Genomic DNA, 23,489 nt, shown 5'->3' on the forward strand with positions numbered 1-23,489 from the left:
GCTTAATGGGTTTGTAAAAAAGCAAAAATGTCGCATTTGGGACGAAAAGCATCCTTTACGCCATTTCGTTCAGAAAAAAAGAAAGGTTTGGTATGGTTTATGGGTCGGTGGAATCATCGGACTATATTTCTTCAAAATTATGCCGGTGAGAACGTAACCGTTAATGGCGCTCGTTATCACACCATTGTAACCGACTATTTGATGCCTGAAACTGAAGCTCGTGATGTCGGCGACATTTGGTTTCAACAAGAAGGCACCATTTCTCACACATCGCATCAATCTTGTATGTATTTATTGAGAGAACACTGCGGTGAGAAGATAATTTCACGTTTTGGCTGGGTCAATTGGCCATCAAGATCCTGTGATATCACACAGTTAGACTTTTTCCTGTGGGAATATGTGAAATCTAAAGACTATACCGATTCAGGCTTTGGTGCAAATCATCAAGCCTGTCATTCGCCGGTTACCAGTCGAACATTTGAAAGAGAAAATCTTCAAGAATGTTCTTTCGAATGATAATAAGCATTCCCTATTAAAATTGAAGTATCTGTGTTTTTTTCTTAAAGAAAGTGGCGAACCTCGAAATGTATGACCCCTTAGTTTGCACTTCGCCGCTTAGCAGCTCAGCGGAAACGAGGGAGTGAGAGCACAGCGTAAATACACTCTTCAAAAATAATTCACTGCTCAAATAATTTGACAATTTAGGCATTATTAATTATTTTTTGGTTAATACTTTGACTTTAAAAGTTGAGAATTTAATTTCTATGAATATTATTTTTTTCATATTTTTTTAACTCAATAAAAAATTAAATATCAATTAAAAATTAGTAAAAATCACTGATATTAAATTTTTTTAAATATGAATTATAGAAAATATGTTAAAAATAATTTTCAAAAATTTTCTTAGATCGCTTGCTCGAATTTCCTAAAAACCATTATTTAAGAAAGAGAGCCGCACAAAGTCTTAATTGAAAATTTCTGCTTACAGTGATCAGTTTTACTGATAATTGGATTGTAAAGTATAAATTATATAAGTATACTCGTATAGTATGTGTATAAGTACATAAGAGTCTCTAGTTTCGGACGCCTCATTTATGTGCTTCAAGTAATTACTGTTAGTCTACGGTTGTCTACTTGCTGTAGGTAAGTGATTAATTTGGGAGTAAGGACATTATTAACGTAAATTTATACAGCTTTAAATTTAAAAAGTAACAAATAAAATATGTTTAAAAAAGTTCATACATAAAAGTGTGTTGCGTAGTTATCGTGTGCTACTATATAAGAAACGTATATGTAATTGTTTATATACAATAATTAAAATTTGTATTTTTACAAAGTATTTGTGCATTTTTGTTTTGTTTTTTATTGAGTACTTACAATGTCATTTTTATAAAAATATACATAAATATTATACAACTAATTATACTTGTGACTTATGTACTTTCTTTAGTTTAAATACATATAAGATTTTCGATAAGTATTTTGTAAATATTTTGAAAATATTAAAATATATAAATACAAAAGTATAAGTGTACAAAAGTGTAGCAATAAAGGTGTAGAGGGTATAAAAGTTTAAAATAGAAATAAACATATGTTGGAAAAATAAACGAAACTTAACTGAACCAATAAACGTTTTCTTTTTTTAAGGTATTAACGCCGTTTCTGTGCTTTTAGCGAATATGACCAACAGATTTGAGGCACATTTACATATTTATTGCATATTTTTGCGTTTATAAAAACATTTTTAAATATGTAAGTGTATTTATATGTTTGGAAGCAAATTTTTACTGTCATGACTCAATTTTTATATATGATTTTCTTGCTTTTGTTTTGATTTTTGTATTTATTTATGCAAAAAAGCTTATGAATATGTAGCGAAAAGCAGCAGCATAGCAAGCAAGTTACCTTCATACAAGCTGAACTTTTAAAATGACAGCGGACATATGCTTGTTCTTAAATGTATGTATGCATTTATATGAAAAAAAAAACATAGAAAAGCTAACGATTCCTCAGCGAATTAAAAAATTTTACTGTAACTACGTAGTTAAGTAAAGAGTAAACGTTAAGAAAAAGCTCTAAACTAGTCTAGACAAAAACCTACATAGTTTTTTAAGTATGTACGAGTATATAGTTAAGGGAAATACATTGATTCTGACAGATTGATAGATATAGAAAACTAAGCTCGAATAAAACCGAACTTTTTATACCCAATGCAGAGAAGTTTTAATAATTTTTGTAATTTCAGAAAAGACTTTTAAATCTTTCAGCACATTATGCTCAAGGCGAATTTCAAGTATAGAAAGCGGTTTAAAAAATTTTAATAATTTTTGTAATTACAAAATGACTTCTAGAGCTTCCAGCATATTATGATCAAGGCTAATTTCTAGCATGGAAAGCGGTTTCAAAATATTTAATTAAAAATCTAGAGATTTTAGATGTGGAATTTCAGTTTAGAGATCATTTTTTTATATAGCTTTGAGAAGAGATTGATTTATCTGTTAGATAGAACATAAGTATATCATAAAAGCTGCAAAGAGTTCCTGCACAGTAGAGAGAATTTGCATGAAAAGCTTTGAAGACAGGTTCTTATTTGTTCGGTAAATCAGAGAACATTTGATCAAATGCTGTTAAAGAGAGCGCTGTATTTATTAGATGTAATAGAGAAGCATGGTCTAAAATATTTATACATTGGAGTTGGTAGAAAGAGAAGTTTTGTAGATAGGATTATATGAGTGAATAGAAACTCTGTTGAATATATTGACAAAATAAATTAATTGAAACGAAATGTCTATTAAGGTTCGATAGTTTCGTTAAACGCGAAGCTTGAAATTAAGTATTTTTGAGTTAACTCTTTATTACGTTGTTGTCGAGATCTTCGATGGAGAAAATACCGTTCATGTTTTGCGAAAATATTTCGGTAATTTGGAGAATACATACTTATTTTATAAAAGTGATAACTCAAATTATCCAAAGTTTGGACTTTGACAGCTGCTTGTGTATAGAAACCAACTCTCTTATAATGCGCTCTTAATAAGCGCTCAAAGCTTGACTAATGTGCTGACACTATAAGTATATATTTACGAAGTTGTTTATGTACATTTTAGAGCCACACGCCTTGGGTATATGAAAAATGAAACATTTGAAGAGAGTGACAGTGAGCATGATCCTTCTCGTCAAAAGAGAGCATAAATTTAGTGGGTTGCTTGAAAGAATACTTAATTATGTTTGTTAAGAAGCGAACGCAAATAATTATTTTGCAATTATTTCACTTTTTCACATATTTATTTGCATTTAAGTAGAATAACAAAATATATTAAAAATCGTCAGCTTAAAAGACGCACAAAATAATGGTAAGACTAGAAATTTATAAGCTACTACGAGTATTTTATGTGAAAAAATTGATAATAATAATAGTAATAATAATATAAATAAACAAACCTACGCGCTGCACCCTTTATTCTTTACTACAGTATACAGTCATATAAATGTGTACACCAACTCACGTAGCTCAATGTAATAATATAAGCGCTTTGCACTTTAACTGCAAAAGCTTCCACTTAAAATTAGCTAAACTAAAGCGCTAAACGTTCTCAATCGAAATGTATGACGCGCACTCGCGGCGTCGTTATCGGCGCTGACGTTGTTGTTGGCAACTCTGTAACGCTTGCGCTTGTGCTGCTAGTTTGGTAACCCTCATCATTGCTGACAACATTTGGGGTTACTGTTACGACAGGCGCGTCAGCTGGCGCCACTGTGGTGGGCCTGGGTTTACCGGATTTCTGCGATTTACGCGCCCTATTTTTACGCGATTTCTTTTTACGCACCACATGCGTCTCGGTGCTAAAGCTTATCACTTCTTTAACTATGCTGCCACTACTTAAGCTACTCGTAGCATTCGTACTAACACTAGAACCTGCAGCGCTATCACTGTCACTACTATTACCAACACTGGAAGCTACGGTTTTAGACACATTCGCGCTTGCGAGTTGGGCTTTGGCGTTTGTGTCGTGTATGAGGTTGGTGGGTGCCTGAATGATAGAGGCAAAACGACTGGAGTATTCTGCATTCGAGTCAGCGGGTTTGGGTTCGGTTAATTGGGTTTGGTCAGTGATGGTGGAGGCCGCCTTATTTTCGGCTGAGACTGTGCGATCTACTTTACTGAGTATGACTTTGTCGAGGTTGGCTATGGTTATGACTAGGGGGGAGGACTCATTGGATTCGGGACGTAAGAGTGGTAGTGGTACAACGGGTCTTACGTATGTGCTTGATTTCACCGCAGTATCGGTGCTAGCCGTATCTTCGGTGGCTACCGCTGTAGATGTAGTCGTTTCCACGAGATTACTGTTAACTTCAGCTAAATTAGCATTGTATTGGCTGAAAGTTGCTTCAATTGTGCTTGTGTTGGCTATCAACGGCATTTTTGTTGTGTTCTCTTCTTCAGCTACGGTATTACCTACAATCGTTGTGGATTCTAAATTTGTGGAGACTTCGTTAGGAATGTTATTTACACTATCGCTATGCGGGATTAGGGGCAAAGCGCTTGCAGTTGTGGTGGTGGTGGTGGATGTTTCTGTCGTTGATAATGTCGTGGCTGTCGGTAAAGCAAAACTTGAGCTCGTGCTTGTACTTGGTGTTGTAATTTCTATGTTTTGTGTTTCGTTCACGTTCACGTTTGCGTTTTCGTTTATGTTAACGGTACTAGTTGTGGTTGTTTCGTCTGTACCGAATATGTAGTACACATTATTTACAGAATTGAGTTCTTTACCTTGCCGTCCACCTTCGAATAAGCCTTCCAAGGAGATGGTCGAGGACTCCACCGCACTGCGTATAACTTCGGGTATCAATGCTTTACCGTTACGTTGTTCCAAAGTAGTGCGTACTTGTGCACTCTCCGTAGAATAGGTATACTGTGGCACAAAGTAAGGCACGCCTTCGGGCAATGAATTCCTTACAGGCGCTGATGCAGTCGGCTCTGTAGGAGTGTAATCGGTAACAGTGCTGTGTCCATCAACGGAGATATCGCTACCATCGACCAAATGCACAAATTTCACTACGCTGATTTCTCCCAGCTGCTCTAAATGTGGCAAAGACTCGACCTGTAGTTGGGACTCCTCGATCGGTTTGAGGAATTCTTGATTTGATTTCGATTTGCGTCGCAGCTTTTCGGCCTTTGAGGTGATCTCAACAATACGATTGATCTCTACCACTTTGTGCTTGGGACGCGCCCTCTCTGGTACCAATCGCCCAATTGTGTTTACGCTGTCGGTTGGCGGCCGATTAGTCTGCTCGTCATCGGTCTGCGTGAATACGTGCAGTAGAGTCGTGGTCGGTGTTTGCGGTGTCGTAAATATAGTACGCTCACCAACTGACCCATTGTCCTGTGAAGAGATTTCATTAGCATTGATATAATAATCAGTGTTCGTGTCGCTTGCGGCGGATGTGCGTGGTGTTGTGGTTATGTAACCCTGTTCACCACCGCCCACATCTGCTGTGTATTCATCATCGTTTTCTGTTTCTGTGTTTTGTTTGAAGGGATCTTGTGTATCTTGTTGTTGATCTGTTGGTGTTTGTTTGGCGCCTGGAATGGCTATTTTCGGTTTTAGGGTAGTGTGTTTTTTGCTATTGATATCAAATATCTTTTTGTTGCGTGCATTTAGTGCTTCGATATTTAAATCTTCAATAAGTGAATTATCGCTAACGGTTTCCGGTGTCTCTGTGGAGGTGGCTGTGTATTTCCGTTCATAGGAACGTGTGTTGGTTGGTATGAATGGTGCCGGCTTTGTCGGTACCACCGGTGTGGTGCGCTCAAAAGTGGTGGCAATCGGTTTGAGTGGCAGACTTGGTGGCACGACACCTTGTGGCCTATTCACAACACGCGGTCTGTTTGTGACACGCGTGTTGCCAAGTGCTGAGGTACCGAAACGATTACCATTGGTGCGTTCAGCTGAGGATGGTGGCTGGCGGGCTCTGCCGTTAAAAGGCACATTACCTGAAGTAGGTGTAGAGGTAGAGGGTAGTGCGGGACGTGCACCGGGTGGTACCCGGTTGTCTTTAGGACGGTATGTAGGTGTATTAAATTTGGGTGATGCTTGTTGTGTATCATCGCCTGACGCATCGACATTTTCTTCATCTTCGTCCTCCTCCTCGTCTTCTTCTTCCTCCTCATTTTCGCTAGCCACGTTTTCTTCAGTGTCCGTTTCAGTTTCTGCTGCCTTTTCTCTGAAGGAATTTAACAATGTAGTTGGTGGTTTATTGAACAGGCCAGTTGGACGTGTAACCGGACGTACGATCGGTACCGGAGTTTGTGGTTTGTTTTGTTCATCATTCGTGGTCGTTTCTTCCTCATCCTCATCTTCATCATTTTCATCTTCATATTCTTCGTATTCCTCATCTTCAGCTAAAGTTTCACTATCCGGTATAGGCACTCGCTTGCCATCCTGTATGCGGAAACGTTTGGTTTCCGGCAGCAACTGACCGCGTGGATCTGTACGCACAAAGCCTTCACCTGTGTTACGGTTAACGGCATTGAAAGGATGGAAACGTCCGAATTTACGGCGCACAAATTTGCGTTTCGGCTTTGGTGTGGTTGGCACTGTAGTTGAGATCGTAATACCGGATACCTTTGGTGGCACATATGGACGTCTGGCGACTAGTTTTCTACGGAATGTTGGACGAACCAGTGGCGTACTCTTCGTTGTGACTTCTTCATGTTCTTCTTCTTGGGTACCATTTTCAGTTTCATTTAGTTTTAACTTCGTCTGTGCGCCAAGTCCAAATATACGTCTAGGTATGGCGGTAGTTACTTCAGCATTATTTTGTTCTTCATCATGGCTTTCGCTTTCATTTTGTGATACTTTCAAGCGTGACTCTATGCTGTAGGGACGTCTCGGTAAAGTAGTGGTTACTATATCGGCTGTATCCTGTTCCTCAGTATTAATCTCCGTTTCAGTTTCATTTTGTGTGGCTTTAGTACGTGCAAGTAAACCGAAAGGACGTCTAGTTATGAGTAGTGTATTTTTTATTGGCGTCTCATTGGTGTTGCTGTCTGTATCCGTGCTCTCTTCGAGTTCATTTGTGGCGATTGCAGTTGTAGTATCGACACCTGGCAGTAGTTTTTTCAAACGCGTGGTTGCTACAATTGGTCGAGGTGACAGTGTTTGCTCAGCACCGATATTTTCGGTAGATTCAGAGACAACGGTTACATTACTTTGTTTGTTCTCTATTTCTTTCTCTTGCTCCAATGCTGGTGTTGACATACCTTCTTCATTTTCATCATAATCTTCTTCTTCCTCAGCATCTTCTTCATTTTCGTCTTCATTTCCATCTTCCTCGTCATCTTCTCCATTTTCAGCAGCCGCTTTCGTTGTGCTACTCGCGCGCGAAAACACAAACGGACGTCGCGTCGCCAGGGTAAAACCACTTGCAACGGTCGTGGTATCCTTAGATTTCGGCCGTATGAAGGCAGCGCGTGGCTTTTGGGTTGTCGCAGGCGCGGTAACAGCTTCAGTATCTGTTTCCGTTTCGATTTCGGTATCGGTTTCACTATCCTCTTCATCAGTTTCATATTGTTTTTCAGTACTGCCCGAATTCACGTCGCTACCGAAGCGCGTACGATTGACTTTGCCAAATAAGTTCGTGCGCGCTTTATTGAGCTTGCTATCCTCGGTAATGGTGTCATTCTCACGTACACCCGTTGCGTTAAGGGTTTGTGCGCGGAAGCTGTTTCCACGTCCAAAGCCGTAACGTGTACCATTGATACGTGGCGCACCTGTAAGAGTTGTTTCGGTTGTGAGCTCATTGTCTACCTTAGTTTCTTTCGACAGCGTTGCTTCGGTTGTACGATTCAACGGTCGTATTAACTTGCGTATAACCTTGCGGAAACGTTTCGTTGGCACTTGTTCTGTATTTACAGGACTTTCACTTTGGGTTTCTTGTGTATGAGGGTCTGTGGTATTAAAGGGTGCTAATCTAGTACGTTCTACTTGCTGTTCGGACGAAACAGGTGTGTCTAAACTTTCACTAACAGTGTTGGTAGTATTAGTAACACTAGAAATTGTAGAATTACTATTATCATTAACGCTAGAACTAATTAAGGTAGCATTACTATTGCCGCCAACTGGGCGGCGATACTTTAACACCCGTATACGTCTCAGTGTGGGAGCTGGACTAGTGGTTAACGTGCTTTCGGTGGTTGTGATTGTGCTGTCTTCATTTACTTCACTTTCGCTATAATCCTCATCTTCTTCATCATCATCATCATCATCACCTTTATCATCTACTAACGCATTTACCTGATTTGTTCTTGTTGCTGTTCTATTTCTGTTCGACTGGTATAATTGTTTGGGCGTAAATTGGTTAGTAGCGGCACGCGTCGCCGACGTTGTTGTTGTTGGCGCTAAAGTAGTCGTAGTCGTTGTTGTTGTGAATCTTGCGCGGTTGAATTGATATTTCTGAAAACGTCGTTTAGAATTAACTTCATTACCCTTATCATTAGTGCTTGGTACTACAACATCATCATCATTATCAACATCATTATAATCAACATTATCAAACTGCTTATCAGCCTCACGTTCTGCTTCTTTAACTACATGACTACTCTCATCATCGGTTATTCGTGTGCTGTTAGACTTGAGACTTAAATTAATTTTAGTTCCACTTAAAGTGTTAGCTACAGTGCTGGTACGGTTAGTATTATTACGACTTGCGAAAAAACTAACTATGCTATTTTTTACATTAAGTGCGTTGCTGTCGTGCTCAGCGCTTGTGTCTCCGTCATCAATATGTTCGTCTTTTTTGTCAGTATCGGTACTGGTTGGTCTCGCAGTGGTCTTGGCCCTATTGGCTGCAAGCAGTTGCAGTCTTGAGTTTACGACGCCTTCGTTATTTTCGTCACGTGTTTGACTTAACTTGACGCGGTCTCTCAAGTTTTGCAGGCTATTCTGTAGTTCGGTCGTAGGTGGTTTGGTTGGCAAGCGGCCAAATGCCGCGCGATTCAGTTCACTCTTTTCGTCTGAGTTTTCATCATACTCATCATCACTGTCCTCATATTCATCGTAATATTCTTTATCTGCGACGCTTGATGGCTTATATGGACGGCGCGTGACAGCTTGCAGTCGTGTGCGTTCGCTTGTGAAGAACTGTGGTCGCTGGTATTCCGGTTTGCTTGGTCTTGGCGGCTCTTCATAGTCATCGCTGTATTCGTTATCATCCACATCTTGTACTTCTTCAGTCCTTTGGTAGAGACTTCGATTGATGCTTGGTAGTAGAGGTCGTTTTGTTGTAGTTGGCCGTGTCTTTTGCGCAAAAACATTAAAAGTGCGTTTGGTGGTCAAATTTTCTGCGTTTTTGGCAGGTGTCACTGTGGTCGTTTTCGCACGATTAATGCCGAAAGTGCGACGCGTTGTTGAATCAGTATCAATGACCTCTATGGTAGCCGTTGACGTTTCAGTTGTCGGCAGCAAGAGCGCACGATGTCGATTTGTCTGTCCAAATGCAATTTTCTTTGTACCGCTTGATTCTGATTCTGTTTTTGCCGATTCCGTGTCGTCTACATTTGTAAGTGACTCTGCTGGCAACTGCGTTGTAGTGCTTAAACGCTGTCGGTTAAAACCTGCAAATGGACGACGCGTTATAGTTTCGACACTCGTAGACGTTTCATCGACGAGGTTCGGCGCTTCTGTGGCGGTTGAGCTCGTTGCATTCAATCGTTTACGTATGAGCAGAGGAATACGTGTAGCTTTAAGCGTAGTGCTAGTCGTATTGTTCGTTTCTTCAACAGCAGCCTCCGTGGTTGGTGCTTGCGTTGTGGTGCTCTGTATACGTTTTCTAAGATTTACAGTTCGTCTACCGATGCTTTCCGTAGTAGTATCGATGCTTTTTTCAGTGGTGGTTTCATCACTTGGCGCACTTGTAGTAGTTGTTACGTAAATACGCTTTCTTATCAGAACTGGACGACGCGTTGCTTTGTTATCATCCTCATTATCTATTGTAGTTGTGTTAATGTTTTCTACGTTGCTATCGGTGCTGTTGTAGTTGCTAACGGTTACAGTTTCAGTTGTGTTCTCTTCAGACTGCTTCGACTCATTTCTTTCAAATATTGTGTTGGAGTTCTCTTCCGTACTTGCAATTGCTTCATTATCCTTCGCCGTCACCTCTTCTGAACTTTCAGTGGTTGTGCTAATGCGATTTAAAGTTAAATATGTACGTTTGGTTGTACCTTCTATGATCCGCAAATTTTCTTCGTCTTCCACTTTCTCTTCCTGACCAATATTCGTTGAATTGGCAACGCTACTGGATGTGTCTTTATTGCTAACTGCATTCAAAGTTGTATAATTCCGTTTGTATTCGTTTTCAGTTGAACTTTCGAAGCTCGTCGTATCTACTGCGTCCGATATAACCACTGCTGGTTTGGTGACAAGAGTCTTACGATTCAACACCGCATATATACGCGTTTTACTCTTGGTTGTATTAGGTGTAGCAACAGTTGTTGTGTTGGCTTCATTCTCGGCGATTTGCTCGCTTGAGCTTTCCTCGTCCCGTGTCGCAGTTTTTATTGTTAACCTGTTCACAGCTGTGTATGGTCGTCGCGTTGTGCCTTTTGTTAAAGTTACTTCCTGTATATAGTCCTCAGCACTATTTTGATCTTTTATAGCGGATTCTGTTGTAGTTTTAAACCTGTTTAAGGCATTCAAAGGACGACGTGTGGTGGTGACGGTTTCCTCTTTAACGAACTTTTCTGCACTGTCTCCGTCCTGTTCATCCACACTCCCAGCGGTTGTGGTTCTGAGTTTCAGCCTATTAATGCTGTTGTATGACCGTCGAGTTGTTGTTTCCAGCGGGTTGGTTGTGGTGGTATCTATCGAACTCTCCAGAGTGTTCGCATCAGTACTTTCCCCTTCAATACTACCTTTTGACTTTACCGTTGTGGTTCTAAATCGGGAACTGTTAATAAAATTTAGTGGTCGTCGAGTTGTGTTTGGCTGCGGTGCCCTTGTTGAAGCTGTTTTCTCATCGTCAACATTACTTTCTTCACTCTCAGTATCTGCGTCGATAGTTTTGACAGTTGTTGTTCTAAATCTTGAGGCATTGATAATATTTAAGGTGCGACGTGTAGTTTTTGTTAGAGGTGCGCTAGTGGTGACTTCAATTGAAGCATCTGTCTCCTTCGCGCTATTACTTCCTTCAATATCATCAACTTCTTCCGCAGTTTTAAATGTAGTCGTTCTAAACCTTAAGCTGTTAATACTATTTAGAGGTCGTCGAGTTGTTTTTCGTAGAGATTCATTTGTAGTGTTTTCAATTGTTTTTGTTGTCTCATCCACATTGTCATTTTCCTCAACATCATTATCTTCTACGCCAATTTTAACAGTTGTAGTTCTAAAATTGGAACTGTTAATACTATTTAAAGGCCTTAGAGGACGCTGGGTTGTTTGCTCCAGAAGTTCATTAGTTGTACTTTCAATCGCAGCATATGGCACCTCCTGACTTTCCTCACTATCATTATCCTCAACTGTAATTTTAGCAGTTGTGGTTCTAAACTTGGAACCATTGATAATATTTAGAGGTCGTAGAGTAGACTTTTCCTGCAAAGAAATGTTTGTCTCATCCAATTCCTCATCCTCGTTCTCACTCTTTATAGTTTTAATAGTTGTAGTTCTAAATTTGGAACTGTTAATACTATTTAGAGGTCGTCTAGTAGTTTTTTCTTGTGGTTCAATCGTCGTATTTTCAATTGAAGATTGTGCTTCCTCATCCACGTCTTCTACTTCCGTGGCTTTAACAGTTGCAGATCGTAATTTGGAACTATTTACACTATTTAAACGTTGTCGCGTAGTTTTATCTAGAGAATCGCTTTTTGTGCTACTTATCGACGAAGTTGTTTGCTCCACGCTGTTACTTTCTTCATTGTCAACAACTACGTCTGTACTTTTAGCAGTCGTCGTTCTAAATCTCGAATTGGGTAGAGCATTTAGGGGTCGTCGTGTCGTTTTTATCAGAGAATCTGTGGTTGTGGAGATCACATCATCGCTATAATTACTTTCATCTGTTTCTTCTAAAGTCTTAACAGTTGTAGTTCCAAACTTCGGTCGTTTAATTGTAATTAAAGAGCGTCGTGTTGTACCCTCAATGGAATCATTTGCTACATCAGTCCCCGAAGCACTTAAGTTAGTAGCGGTTTGATCATTCAAATTATCGGAAAATGGTCTCTTCGCTGTAAGACGTGTTGAGGGTTTACTAAATTGATTGAAGGTGCGTCGACCGGAAGTGCTCCCTATGTCTTCCTTGCTAATTGCTGATTGATCTTTGATTTCTTCATTTATTAAGTTGTTTGTCGATTGCTCAGTTCTGTTTCGATTGAGCGTGCCGTATACACGTTTCGGTTTGATATATTTACTTGCAATGGTGGTTTCTTCAGCCGGAGATGCTTCTGTTGTAGTACGCAGACGATTTAATGTTACGTAATTGCGTAAAGCGCGCGCATCTTCGTTCCGTTGTTGCTTATCTTGTGGTAGCAGAGTTATTTTTATGGTGGGTATTTCTTTGTCTATTGTTGTTTCTGTAGTGGGATTAGTTAGGGCAGAATCTAAGTCGGGTTTAAGGGCCGAAAGTTGTGTGATTGTGGAGATTTGTTCTCTAAAAGTTTTGCCAACACGATTATTGTCCTTCGTGTCAGTTAGGTATTCCTTAGCCGCTATGTTTGCTGTCGTTTGCATCGATGCAAATAACTGTTCTAATTCGGCTTTTGCGTTTTGGTCATCAATTATTTCTTCTCCAGATGTTGTAAATTTTGTACCGATTGATTTTGCCCCCAGGTGCCCATCTACTTTGACCCGGGGGTTTTCAATAAAAAATGATCTGTATTATTATTGTCTGCCGTGGCAACTGCCACGTCTGCGCTATTGTTGTCCAGCTCTCCAGAACCCAACGATGTATTACCGTCGTTACTTATATTGAATACTTCGTGTATTTGTTTTTTAATGTCGACACTGCTGGTTTCTGCTGATGTTGGTGGTTGCGGCTTCCCTATGTAAATTACTGGCGAGTCTTTATAGTACTGATAGTATTTTCTGCGATGATATATAGGCAATGAGAGCGAAGCATCTTCACCAGCTTCGTTCAATTCATTATTTAAATCAGACACGGAGTTGTGTTCGGTAATCTCTTTTTCAGTTTTGGTAATGGTTTCAGTTCCACCATCAACTGTGTTTGTGGTGGTCGTGGTTTTGGTTAAAACGGTGGTATGACCTTTGGAGTTAACAGTTTCATCGGCATTAGTACGGAGGTTGGTAATTGCGTTAGAGAACTGCTTCTTGAGTACATTCAAAGAATCGTCGGAAGTCTCGACAGCGTGCGTTGTGGTTGTAATTTTGGTAGCTTCCTCAGTTGAGGTAGAAGAGAAAGGTTTGGGTGTTTCTTCAGTTGTGAAGGTTGTTATAGTTACGGATTCTTCAGCAGTAGTGTTATTGGTAGTAGTTGTTGGTGCTGAGCTCTCCTGTGAACTAGTCACGACCTTAGCTTGCTTCACTACTACTTCTTGCTCATTCACGACTTCTTCGACTTTTGTCTTACTCAGAGGACGTTGTATTTTTATGAGTTTCCGACGTAAAGCTGGTCGCGGTGTTGCTACGGTAGCTTCACTACTTGTATCCGTTGTAATTTTAGCTGGAGCTTCGGTGGTTGTTATTATTGAAATTGGTCTTTTAAATGCAAAACCTTTCCTTGTTGTTTGTATAGCCGCCTCAGTAGTAGTAGTTAGGGGTTCCTCGGCAGGCGGTTCCTCAGTTGTTGTAGTTTTCGAAGTCAGTTTGGAGATTGGTCTCTTAAATACAAATCCTTTTTTGGCTGTCGGTTTTGGTGATGCAGTTGTTGTCACCAATTGTGCTACGTCTTCCTCTTCAGCATCTGCAGTTCGTTGGGTTGTTGACGTGGTTGTGCGCAGCGGTCTTGTGGGTCTTGTACGACGTACAATTGTGCTGCCTTCAGTTGGAGTTGGGCGTGTTGGTCTGGTTGTAGCTTGGCTATTTGTGCGCTGCTCTTCGTACTCATATTCTTCAACATTTTCACTTTCAGTTACCGTCGCTGGCTTTTTTATTAATTTTCTTCTAGTTTTGACGATTGTCTTTTCGCCTTCTTGTCTTCGTTTCGACTTGGCTGCAAAATCCAGTGATAGTAAGGATGACAGATCGGTGTCGCGGAAGCGGACGCCACCACGATTACGTGTTACTGGACGCGGTGTGCTTGGTGGGATTTTCTCAGTTATGACCTCGTATACGTACTCGTATTCCGGCTCCGCTTTTTGTACGGTTTTCGTATGAACACGTTTAACGGTTTTCTGCGTATCGTCACCGTTATTATAAGTTTGTGTATAAGTGGTTTGAGTTTTGGTGCTGCCACTTTCATTATATTCGGTTTTTGATGAATATCTATCGGCAGCGTTTAACCGATTCACATTTCTCCTACTACCGTCATTAGAGTACTGTGCGCGACCGCTATATCTGCCGCGACCGCTTCCTGATCTAAAGGATGAACTACGGTTCCTCGAAAACTCCTTAGCATTTGATTCATCCGTTTCAACTGCACCCTCATCGCTAACCGTGCCTTGAGTGCCAACCTTGTTGAGACCACTCAACTTTGTTGTGGTTGTCTCGGAAACATGCGCAGCATTGTCCTCGTGATCGACATTGTGATTAGTAGACGCTTCATTAGCTTCAGTCTCCAAAAACTTCCTGTTTTTGGCGAATAAGCTAAGTTGTCTATAATTTGTTGCCGAACTCTCATTAGAATTAGTAGTTACGATACCGTTAGATGATGCGGCGTTACTGTCCGATATCCTGATGGATTTTGTCTTATTGGCGAACGTAGTACGTTGACTTGAATTTGCTGTGTTATTTGAAGTATTGATGTCAGCATCGGCTTCACCGCCTGCAGCTGAGGTACTCTCAATTCTTTTTGAACTGTATGTTGCTGAGTTTCCGGCATTTGTCGTATCACTCTTGACAGCATCACTTGCTATATTTTTATTATCGAGAATAGTAACCTCTTCCTCTAACTTCTTACTCTTACTTGAGGTGGACTCTTCCTCATTAGAACTGCCTTCGAGAGCGCCTACTGTTGTAGAACCCAGACTTTCTGAGTTCGTTGACTTTACAACAGCGTGTTTATTCTCAGAATTACTTTGATTCACATTCTCTGCATCATTATGTGATATTGTCACAGTCTTCTTCTGTGTGGAACTGAACGTAGTACTAATTCTTCCATCTTCTCCAACACCTTCAACTGTTTTAATTCCAGCAGAGCCTTCTGCCAACTTAGCTGCCACGATCTCATTATTATTTCTGGTAGAATTTCGAGAGCCACTTATTCTTCTTCTAATAACAGTAGTTCTTCGATGATTAGAGTTTGTTCCATTTCTATTATTTACGGTCTTAGTTCTTATTGATATATCTTGAGTTGCAGCAGCGTCAGCGCCAATTTTAGTAGATCCCTCATGTGCGTCAATGTTTGTGTTTCCTAACTGTGCGCCAACCGTTTGATACGAATTTCGTTCGCTTGATAATCCACTACTTTCTTCCCCTTTGTAAATTCCATCCAAATATATACGCTTACCGAGATTATATTGGCTCTCGTTGTAAGGTCGGTGCTTATTCACATCAAGCGCCAATAATGACGATAAATCGTCTTTGTCCATGCGCGGCCGGTATGTACCTCGATAAGTGGTGCGTCGTTGTGGTGTTACAGTTGTGGATTTGATTTCATCGTCTTCACCCTCATCTCTCCTGCTTGAATATCTGGTAGTTGATGATTTTTCATTAGCACTATAAGTATGACTTGTTGTCTTACGATTCGATGTAGTGTCAATGAACGATGTGGAGACCTGATCACCATTTCTCAGTACATAACCACGTGTGGTCTGTGCACGACCTTTACTTCCATGTACTTGTGTGTCAACATTTTCCGTGGCCGCTTCCTTTTCTTGAGTACTAACTTTTGTTTTCACTGAAGAAGCTCTACTGAAAGAGTGATTGGTTCCTTTGAAGCTTTTTTGAGCAATTCTATTTCCTATATTTTCGGTTGTGGGTTGTTCAGTTTCGCTGATCGTTTCACTAGTAGTAGGAGTTGCAGTCTGTATTGACGCTAATGTACTCGTTGGTACTGCAGTTGTAGTTGTTTCTGGTGAAATGACAAACGTACTAGATTCGGTGGTAGCTGATGCTTCAGTAATAACTTTTATATTGCTTATGTCCTCTGTAGGGTCAGTCACTGTCTCAGTTGAGGGCAAAGTACTTGTTTCACTAACTTCTGGTGCTAAAGTAGTTGGTGGCGAATCCGTTGTACTGAGTTTGCCTTCGGCTTTCGATATTTCCGATGTTGTGTCAATTGTACCTAACGTCAAAGATTCTGCAGAAGCTGTGACAGTAGTTACCATTATTTCTGGTATACTTGTGGTAGCTGGAGTAGCAGGAGTGGTCGATGCACTTATCGTAGAATAAGTTACTGGGGATGTGGTAGTTTCTTCTGGAATGAGAGTAGTTTCTGGTGACGCCGTTGTAGTTGGTTTGCCCCGTACTTTGGATTTTATCGCAACAGAGCTTTCCTCTATAGTTTCAGCGATTGTGCCAACTCTTTGACGTGTAAATGTTTTTTTATTTGTAGCGGTATTACTTCCAGACAAAGATGACAAAGTAGTTTCCTCAGTCTCCGAGTTGGCGGTTGTTGTAGTTGGTCTACTACGTACTCTGAATTTAGATTCTGTTAAATTCTCTTCTGTTTTATTGAAGGATGTGCCTGTTCTGTGTCGAATTCCGTTTCTTCTATTACCGTTGGTATCAGTTTCTGAAGATGATATGGTGGTTTCCGGAGAAATAGTTGTAGTCGGTCTACTGCGCACTTTTAATTTAGTTTCTGTTGAATTCTCTTCTATTTTATCGAAGGTTCTATGTCGTGTAATGTTTCTTCTATCCGTTTCGGAAGATTTTGCTACTGTGGTTTCTGGAGCAAGAGTTGTAATTGGTCTGCCACGAACTTTGTGTATTGCTTCAGTAGAATCATTCTCCGTGTATTTAGTAGATCCGCTAACTCTGTGCCGCGCTATACTCTGTTTGGAAGTTGCAGCGGTTTCAGATGATGTTATGATTTCTTGTGTAGTTTCTGGAGGAGATGTTGTAGTTGCTTTGCTACGTACTTTGAAATTTGTGTCAGCCGTGTGCTTTTGCTCAGAATATGCAAAAACTTTGTGACGGGTGTTGACGAAAGGGCTGGAAAAGGTTGTCTCTGGAACAGAAGAGACCGATGTTGTTGTTTCTGGAATAGACGTGCTTTCAATAACAGTAGTGCTATCTTGGGGTTCAGTTTTCGTCGAGTTTGTAACGGCTTCAGTGGATACTGATTCTGTGGTCTCTTCAATTATCATTGGAGAAGTGGTTTCTGGAGTAGCAGTTGTAGTTGATGATGCTATCGTGGTTTCCTCCATTCCTTGGTGGGTGGTAGTCTCTGGAACTGCGATTGTAGTTGATTTACCACGAGCTTTGACAATCTGTTCAGTTGTTACTGTTGTGGTTTCTTCCATTTCTTGGTGGGTGGTAGTTTCTGGAATTGTGGTTGTAGTTGGTCTATTACTATATTTGCGACTTGTTTCAGTTGATGTAACTGTTGTTTCTTCAATTTTTGGGTGGGTGGTAGTTTCTGGTACTGCGGTTGTAGTTGGTTTATTACGGTATTTGCGACTTGTTTCAGTTGATGTAACTGTTGTTTCCTCAATTTCTGGTTGGGTGGTAGTCTCTGGTACTACGGTTGTAGTTGGTTTATTACGGTATTTGCGACTTGTTTCAGTTGATGTAACTGTTGCTTTCTCAATTTCTGGTCGGGTGGTAGTCTCTGGAACTGCGGTTGTCGTTGGTCTGTTACCATATTTGCGACTTGTTTCAGTTGATGTAACTGTTGTTTCCTCAATTTCTGGTTGGGTGGTAGTTTCTGGAACTGCGGTTGTAGTTGGTCTGTTACGATATTTGCGATTTGTTTCAGTTGATGTAACTGTTGTTTTCTCAATTTCTGGTCGGGTGGTAGTCTCTGGAACTGCGGTTGTAGTTGGTCTATTACGATATTTGCGACTTGTTTCAGTTTTTGCTACTGTGGTTTCTTCAATTTCCGATTGTTTAGTAGTTTGTGGAACAGGTGTTGTTCTTGGTCTGCTACGGGCTATGTGCCTTACTTCAGTGGAGTTAATCTCTGTATTTTCCGAAGTTGCAACTCTGTGATGTGTGGTGTTGTTCTTTTCAACGGTTGAATCAGTATCAGCAGAAGTTTTGGTTATGGTAGGTCGAACCCTAGTTGTTTTTGCGGTCTCGTTAGACACATCTTCGGACTTTACAGCGGAATATGAGGTTATGCCTCTGTGATGTGTGAACGATTCCTTGTGAGTTGCAAGCTCAGCGAGTGAGGAACTTGAGTTAGAAGTCTCTTTAATTTCAGGAATTACTGTAGTTACTGGTATTTCAGTTGTAGTTGGTCTGCTATGAACTTTGGATATATATAGAGTAGTGTTCTTCTCTGCAATCTGAGATGACGTGCGTTCTTTAAAACTAGTAGGTATATTAACTTCTGTCGCGGTTATAATAGTAGTGTCATCTATTTCCGGGAGCGATGTGCTAACATCAACAGTTGTTGTGGTGTAACTTGCGGTAGTGGTTTCTGCCAAGCGCGGCGTAGTTACGCGATTTTCCTCATCAGTGATCTCGGCGGCTGTATTTTCTACTTCCAAGGAACTATCAACGGAAGCGCCAGTGAACTTCGAACTCTTCTCACTGCTATTTTTAGTTGAAGTTGAGCTTTCATTTTTGTCTTCAGTTATTTGCAATCCTGATACCTTTTCTTTTGAAAGATTTGTGCTAACGTAACCATTTGCATTCTTGCTTGTTTTGTCCGTGAAACGACTGTTTTCTCGCTGGTTCGACGTGACGGTACTTGCGTCAAATCCACTTTCCGTATGCCCACGATTTATTGTATGATACTTACTTGAGCCGCGTTCAATCGTGTGTGTTTCGCTTTTTCCGACCCACCTGCTGTCCTCGCTTTCTACCACTCCACTGGTTGCCTCGTTTTCGAGCGTCGTTTGTGCGATTTTTCCACCACGTGATATACCCTGGTATATGCGACTGCGACTCTGTTCCGCTTGCTTGGCAACTTCTTCGAGATTTCTGTAGAAAGACGAAGTTTGGTCCTCATTTAGCTTTACGCCATCACTACCGCGCACAATGGTGTTGTAATGTATTGTCTCGGTGGTGGGCTCATGCGTGTGATCTGTGCGACGCGTTATGGTTTGATATTTGCGATCGCTGCTCTCTCCATCGCTACTCGGCACGTAGTTTTCGATTTTCGTGCGCGTGGTAATTGTCTCTTCAACTGTGGTGGTAATTATTTTACCGCTGCTATCTTTCGTTCTCGTGGTATAGACTGTTGTACGTACGACGCTGCCATCGTCCAAAGTTTCGAAAGTGGTTGTATTCTTAGTACCCAAATCCTCGTTAGTTGCAGTGTGGCTTTCATCTAGCTTTGATTCGTGTGTTTGCATGTGCCCCCTGCTGATAGTGGCGTAGGTCTTGCCTGCTTTGTTGTTGTTCACACCATTTTCATTACTATTTAGCGTTGAATGTTCATCCGCGCTTATTTTATGCTGTTTCGTACCAGCTTCGTCAGAGTTTGTGATTGTCGTATAGACTGTTTGAATTTTTACCATGCCGTTACCCTCGTCGGTAATGGTGGTTTCGTTGGCTTGCATAGTCACAGTCGAAGTTGTGTTTTCTTCACCGTTATCTCCAGTGACTGTTGTGTATGTCGAAGTTGTGTGATTTGTTTCGTTTTCGGCGTTACTGACCGATTCTTTGCCTGTGTCGTTGCTTTTTAGGTCGTCTTTTTCTTCGCTTACCATCTTCAAGCCACGACTGCGGAAATTTGTAGAGTCAGCTGTCCTTGCAGAAAGACTATTTTGAGCCGAGCTTGTCTCGGTCTCGGTTGTCAAACTTTTGCCGCGATACTTACTTGCCTTCACCGTCTCGTCTTTGGTATTTGTCGTCAAAGCGTTCAGCTGCGTTACACTAACCCTACTTTTGTTTTCTAACACTGTGTTAGCTAATTGTTCGCGTTTGCTTTCGAGCTCGCTCTGTAGCGTCTCAGCGGACGCGGTATGCGCTCGACTGTCACTCTTTTCTTGTGCTGAAAGTGTATCGTTTATACTTAAGCTATGGTTTCTATCTACAACATGCCTTAGACTATTATTTGTATTTATACCACTAACACCGTCTACTACATCTACTACATGCGTATGTGTGTGCAATTTCGTTTGTGTAAGGGTGCGCGTAGTGCTGCCCTCATCAGCGTTTGTTTCCAATCCGTTTTGTACTTGCAACACATCTGAATTGGAACTCACCTTATTTTTGGATGCACTGGTCGCCGTTAACCTCGTCTTAACTATGCTTTGTTCATCTTCTGAACTCTCGGTAGTAGTAATTTGTATATCAGCATTGTTGGTTGGATTGGTATTATTCGGGCGCGTACGACGCCTGGGATAACCGAAAGGTCTAGGGCTAGATATGGTTCCCAGGAATTCGTTAGTGGGTGTTGATTCGGTGGTTGTTATGCTGTTTGTGGAATCCGTTGTGGAATCTAGCTGTTGATTTTGTATTTGATTTTTACGAGTTAGTAACTCGTTCGTTTGTTGTTGTCTTCTACCACCAGAGTATTTAAAGGTATTACCTCTAATATTACTACTTAGCTTATCATCGGTACTACTACTACTACCCGATTTTAGACTAGTTTTTTTGGTTTCTTTGAAAATTTTGTTGTTTTCGCTTTCGCTTTCATTTTCAGTGTCTATGTCAGTGTTTGTTGTTGTTGTTGTTGCTTTTGTAACATTTCGTGTTCTTGTTATGAATTTATATTGTGTCTTTGTGCGATTATTACTTAAATTCGTTACCTCATCGCCGTTGGGGGTTTGGTCAGTGTCAGTTGAGGTGGCTGTAGTAGCGGTGCTTGTCAGTGTTTCGGTCGTTGTTGTAGCTTTCGTTGTTCTTGCCGTTGTAGTCTCAGCGAGCTCTATATCCTTCGGACTTTCGTTGGGAGTTAAGGTAGTTTTTTCAATAAGGGAATTTACATCTAGCGAAAGGTCTAGGGCATCCTTTGAGTCAGACTCAAGGTTTGGTGGGAGTGTGGTAATGGTGGATTTGGTATCGGTTAGTTCAATATCATTTGATGTTGTTGTAGTAGCGGCGGCATTTGTTGTGGAAATAATGGGTTGGGATGTGGTGGTAATGGTTTGCTTCGTGGTAATGGGTATGAATTGGGGATTAGTATTTTTAATGGTTATGGATAGGGCGGGTGAGTCATTTGCTGTTGTGACAGTGGTAGTAGTAGTTGGTAAAATTGGTTCAGGTGTTTCGTTGTTGCTAAAAGTGTTTTCTAATAAATTGTATCTGGTTGGTGTTTCTTGGGTGGTGATAGGAGTCTCTGTTGTTGTTGTGGTACGACGACCTATATTCGCATAGATGCGTGTTGTGGTATGTGTTGATTTTTGTGTGGAATCTATTGCAGCCCCATTTAATTGTACCGTTACATTTTGTTCATCCTCTTGATCCTCCTCGTCGTCATCTTGACTGCTGGCTGATGTCTGAAGCCTGTTTGTGGGTCGCGTACGTTCAAGATATTTATACCTGCAAGTGGTAAGTGTTTGAAAATTTCTATATATTATAAAACGGTATAATAGGCATGTGTAGCCACTCTGCGATAGGAGAAACTCAGCTTTGATGAACACATAAAAAATTGTTTAAATTGGAAATGAAAGTTTAGAGAGAAAGTTTAGTAGATTTAAGGAATTTCTACATATTGGGTAGATATGTGAACTATCTCGCTCCCCAATTCCAGTGGTTTTTAAGTCGATTAAAATCGGCTCGGAAAAATTTTTGGTGATTTTTTTATGTAAATATGAATGCTTAATATCAATGACCGCCTATTTCGATATAAAACTGTTTTCTATATAATTACGCTATCGCTACTTAAACCAACGACTCTTAAAAGCCGATAACTAAACACTGCCCTCTAAGACAGTTGAAAAAAAATAATAATCGGAATATCGATGAGTGTCTTGTTTGCCGTGATTACCAGTGTTATAAAGAACAAGAGTAAATAACTTAAGTAAAAATATTTTAAGGCTCTGAGGCGCTCCACGATGAAATATTGTTAGATCGAGATCATCTCTTTACCCTCTCTAACCCTTTAAAATTTCAGTGTACTTCGGGAAAAGAGTCTGCAGGCTTCAGCAAGACCCTGCGCAGTGTAGACTTGTAGAAGACTAGTATATACATATATAATTTTCAGTCATCTTAACCATTAATATGGCTTCAAAACTATCGAAATAAGGCCAATCATTTATTCGTACACACGAAATACTTTTTGGTCATGTTCGAAAATTCTTTACCTATTTGCATTAGTGACAATTTCCTCTGCTGCCTGGCTGCTTTCAGTGGTGGTAAACCGTCCTCGGTTCCGATTTAGTGAGGTATAGGTGCGCTTTTCTTCACTCTCCTTTACAGTTTTCACCTCTTCATCACTTCCTTCTGCTTCCTCATCGGACTCGGTACGAAGTGTTGTTGGCCTGGTGCGTTTTATGCTTGCATACGAGGGTGTGACAGTGTTGGTTGGCCGCTTTGTGGTTTTGCTTCTACTACTCAACTCCTCTTCTTCAGTATTCTCATTTAATTCTTCAGCAGTTTGCTTTTCCTCCACTTCATCTTCATCATCTTGTCCTCTAAATGCACCTCTATGTCTGTTTATTGTCACATATTGTTTCTTTTCTTTCAGGAAACCATCGAACTCAGACAACTTATCAAGTCCCTCATTTTGCGGACCCTGCCTGCTATTGCCACGCACGACGGATGAGTATTTGGAGTAACCGCTGCTGCTGGCACCTTCAGTAGACTGTGATTCTTCACTTTCTAATTTAGTACTCGTCGATTCTTCCGTCTTTGTTTGGCCAGATTTTCTAAACAGCGATGATGAGGTAAAGCGATTGCGGAACGAGTTGAAGGTGTTAGGTTTGCTAAGCACTTTGTCGTAAAGATTTTTACTAATCGGCGTGGGTGTGGTAGCCACACCTGATTCACTGGAGCTGCCTTTAATCGATATTGAGCCATCATCTTTGTGTTGCAAGTGCTTTTCTAACTCCTCAAGACCACCCACTTTGCGTATGAGCTCAATGAGCTCTTTTATAACTTGGGGATCTTCTTCGGCATCTCTATCTTTAGCATGTGCTGGCGCATCCTCCACCTCCTCCTCCTCTTCTTCTTCATACTCCTCTGGAGCTGATGTAGTTGTAGTAGTGGTTCTAAAGAAAGATGTGCGCGAAGTAGCGGCTGATATACGATTGGGGGAAGCTGAAGGTCTTGGTGTAGTAGTAGTTGTCGTGGTGCTGGTTACAGGTGCGGCAGTTGTGGCTCTAAAGA

General features: G+C 40.8%; 1 protein-coding gene across 1 annotated transcript in view; it reads right to left on the minus strand.

Moving 5' to 3' along the window:
• The window catches only part of LOC105222986 (mucin-16), a 114,591-nt gene that overhangs the window by 20,671 nt on the left and 70,431 nt on the right, over positions 1-23,489 (minus strand). The window contains 3 exon segments of the mRNA XM_049454895.1: positions 3,597-12,832; positions 12,835-21,701; positions 22,466-23,482. Of these exon segments, the coding sequence (XP_049310852.1) occupies positions 3,597-12,832; positions 12,835-21,701; positions 22,466-23,482 (19,120 nt within the window).

This window comes from Bactrocera dorsalis, chromosome 4, assembly GCF_023373825.1.
Source record: "Bactrocera dorsalis isolate Fly_Bdor chromosome 4, ASM2337382v1, whole genome shotgun sequence".
NCBI lineage: Eukaryota > Metazoa > Arthropoda > Insecta > Diptera > Tephritidae > Bactrocera > Bactrocera dorsalis.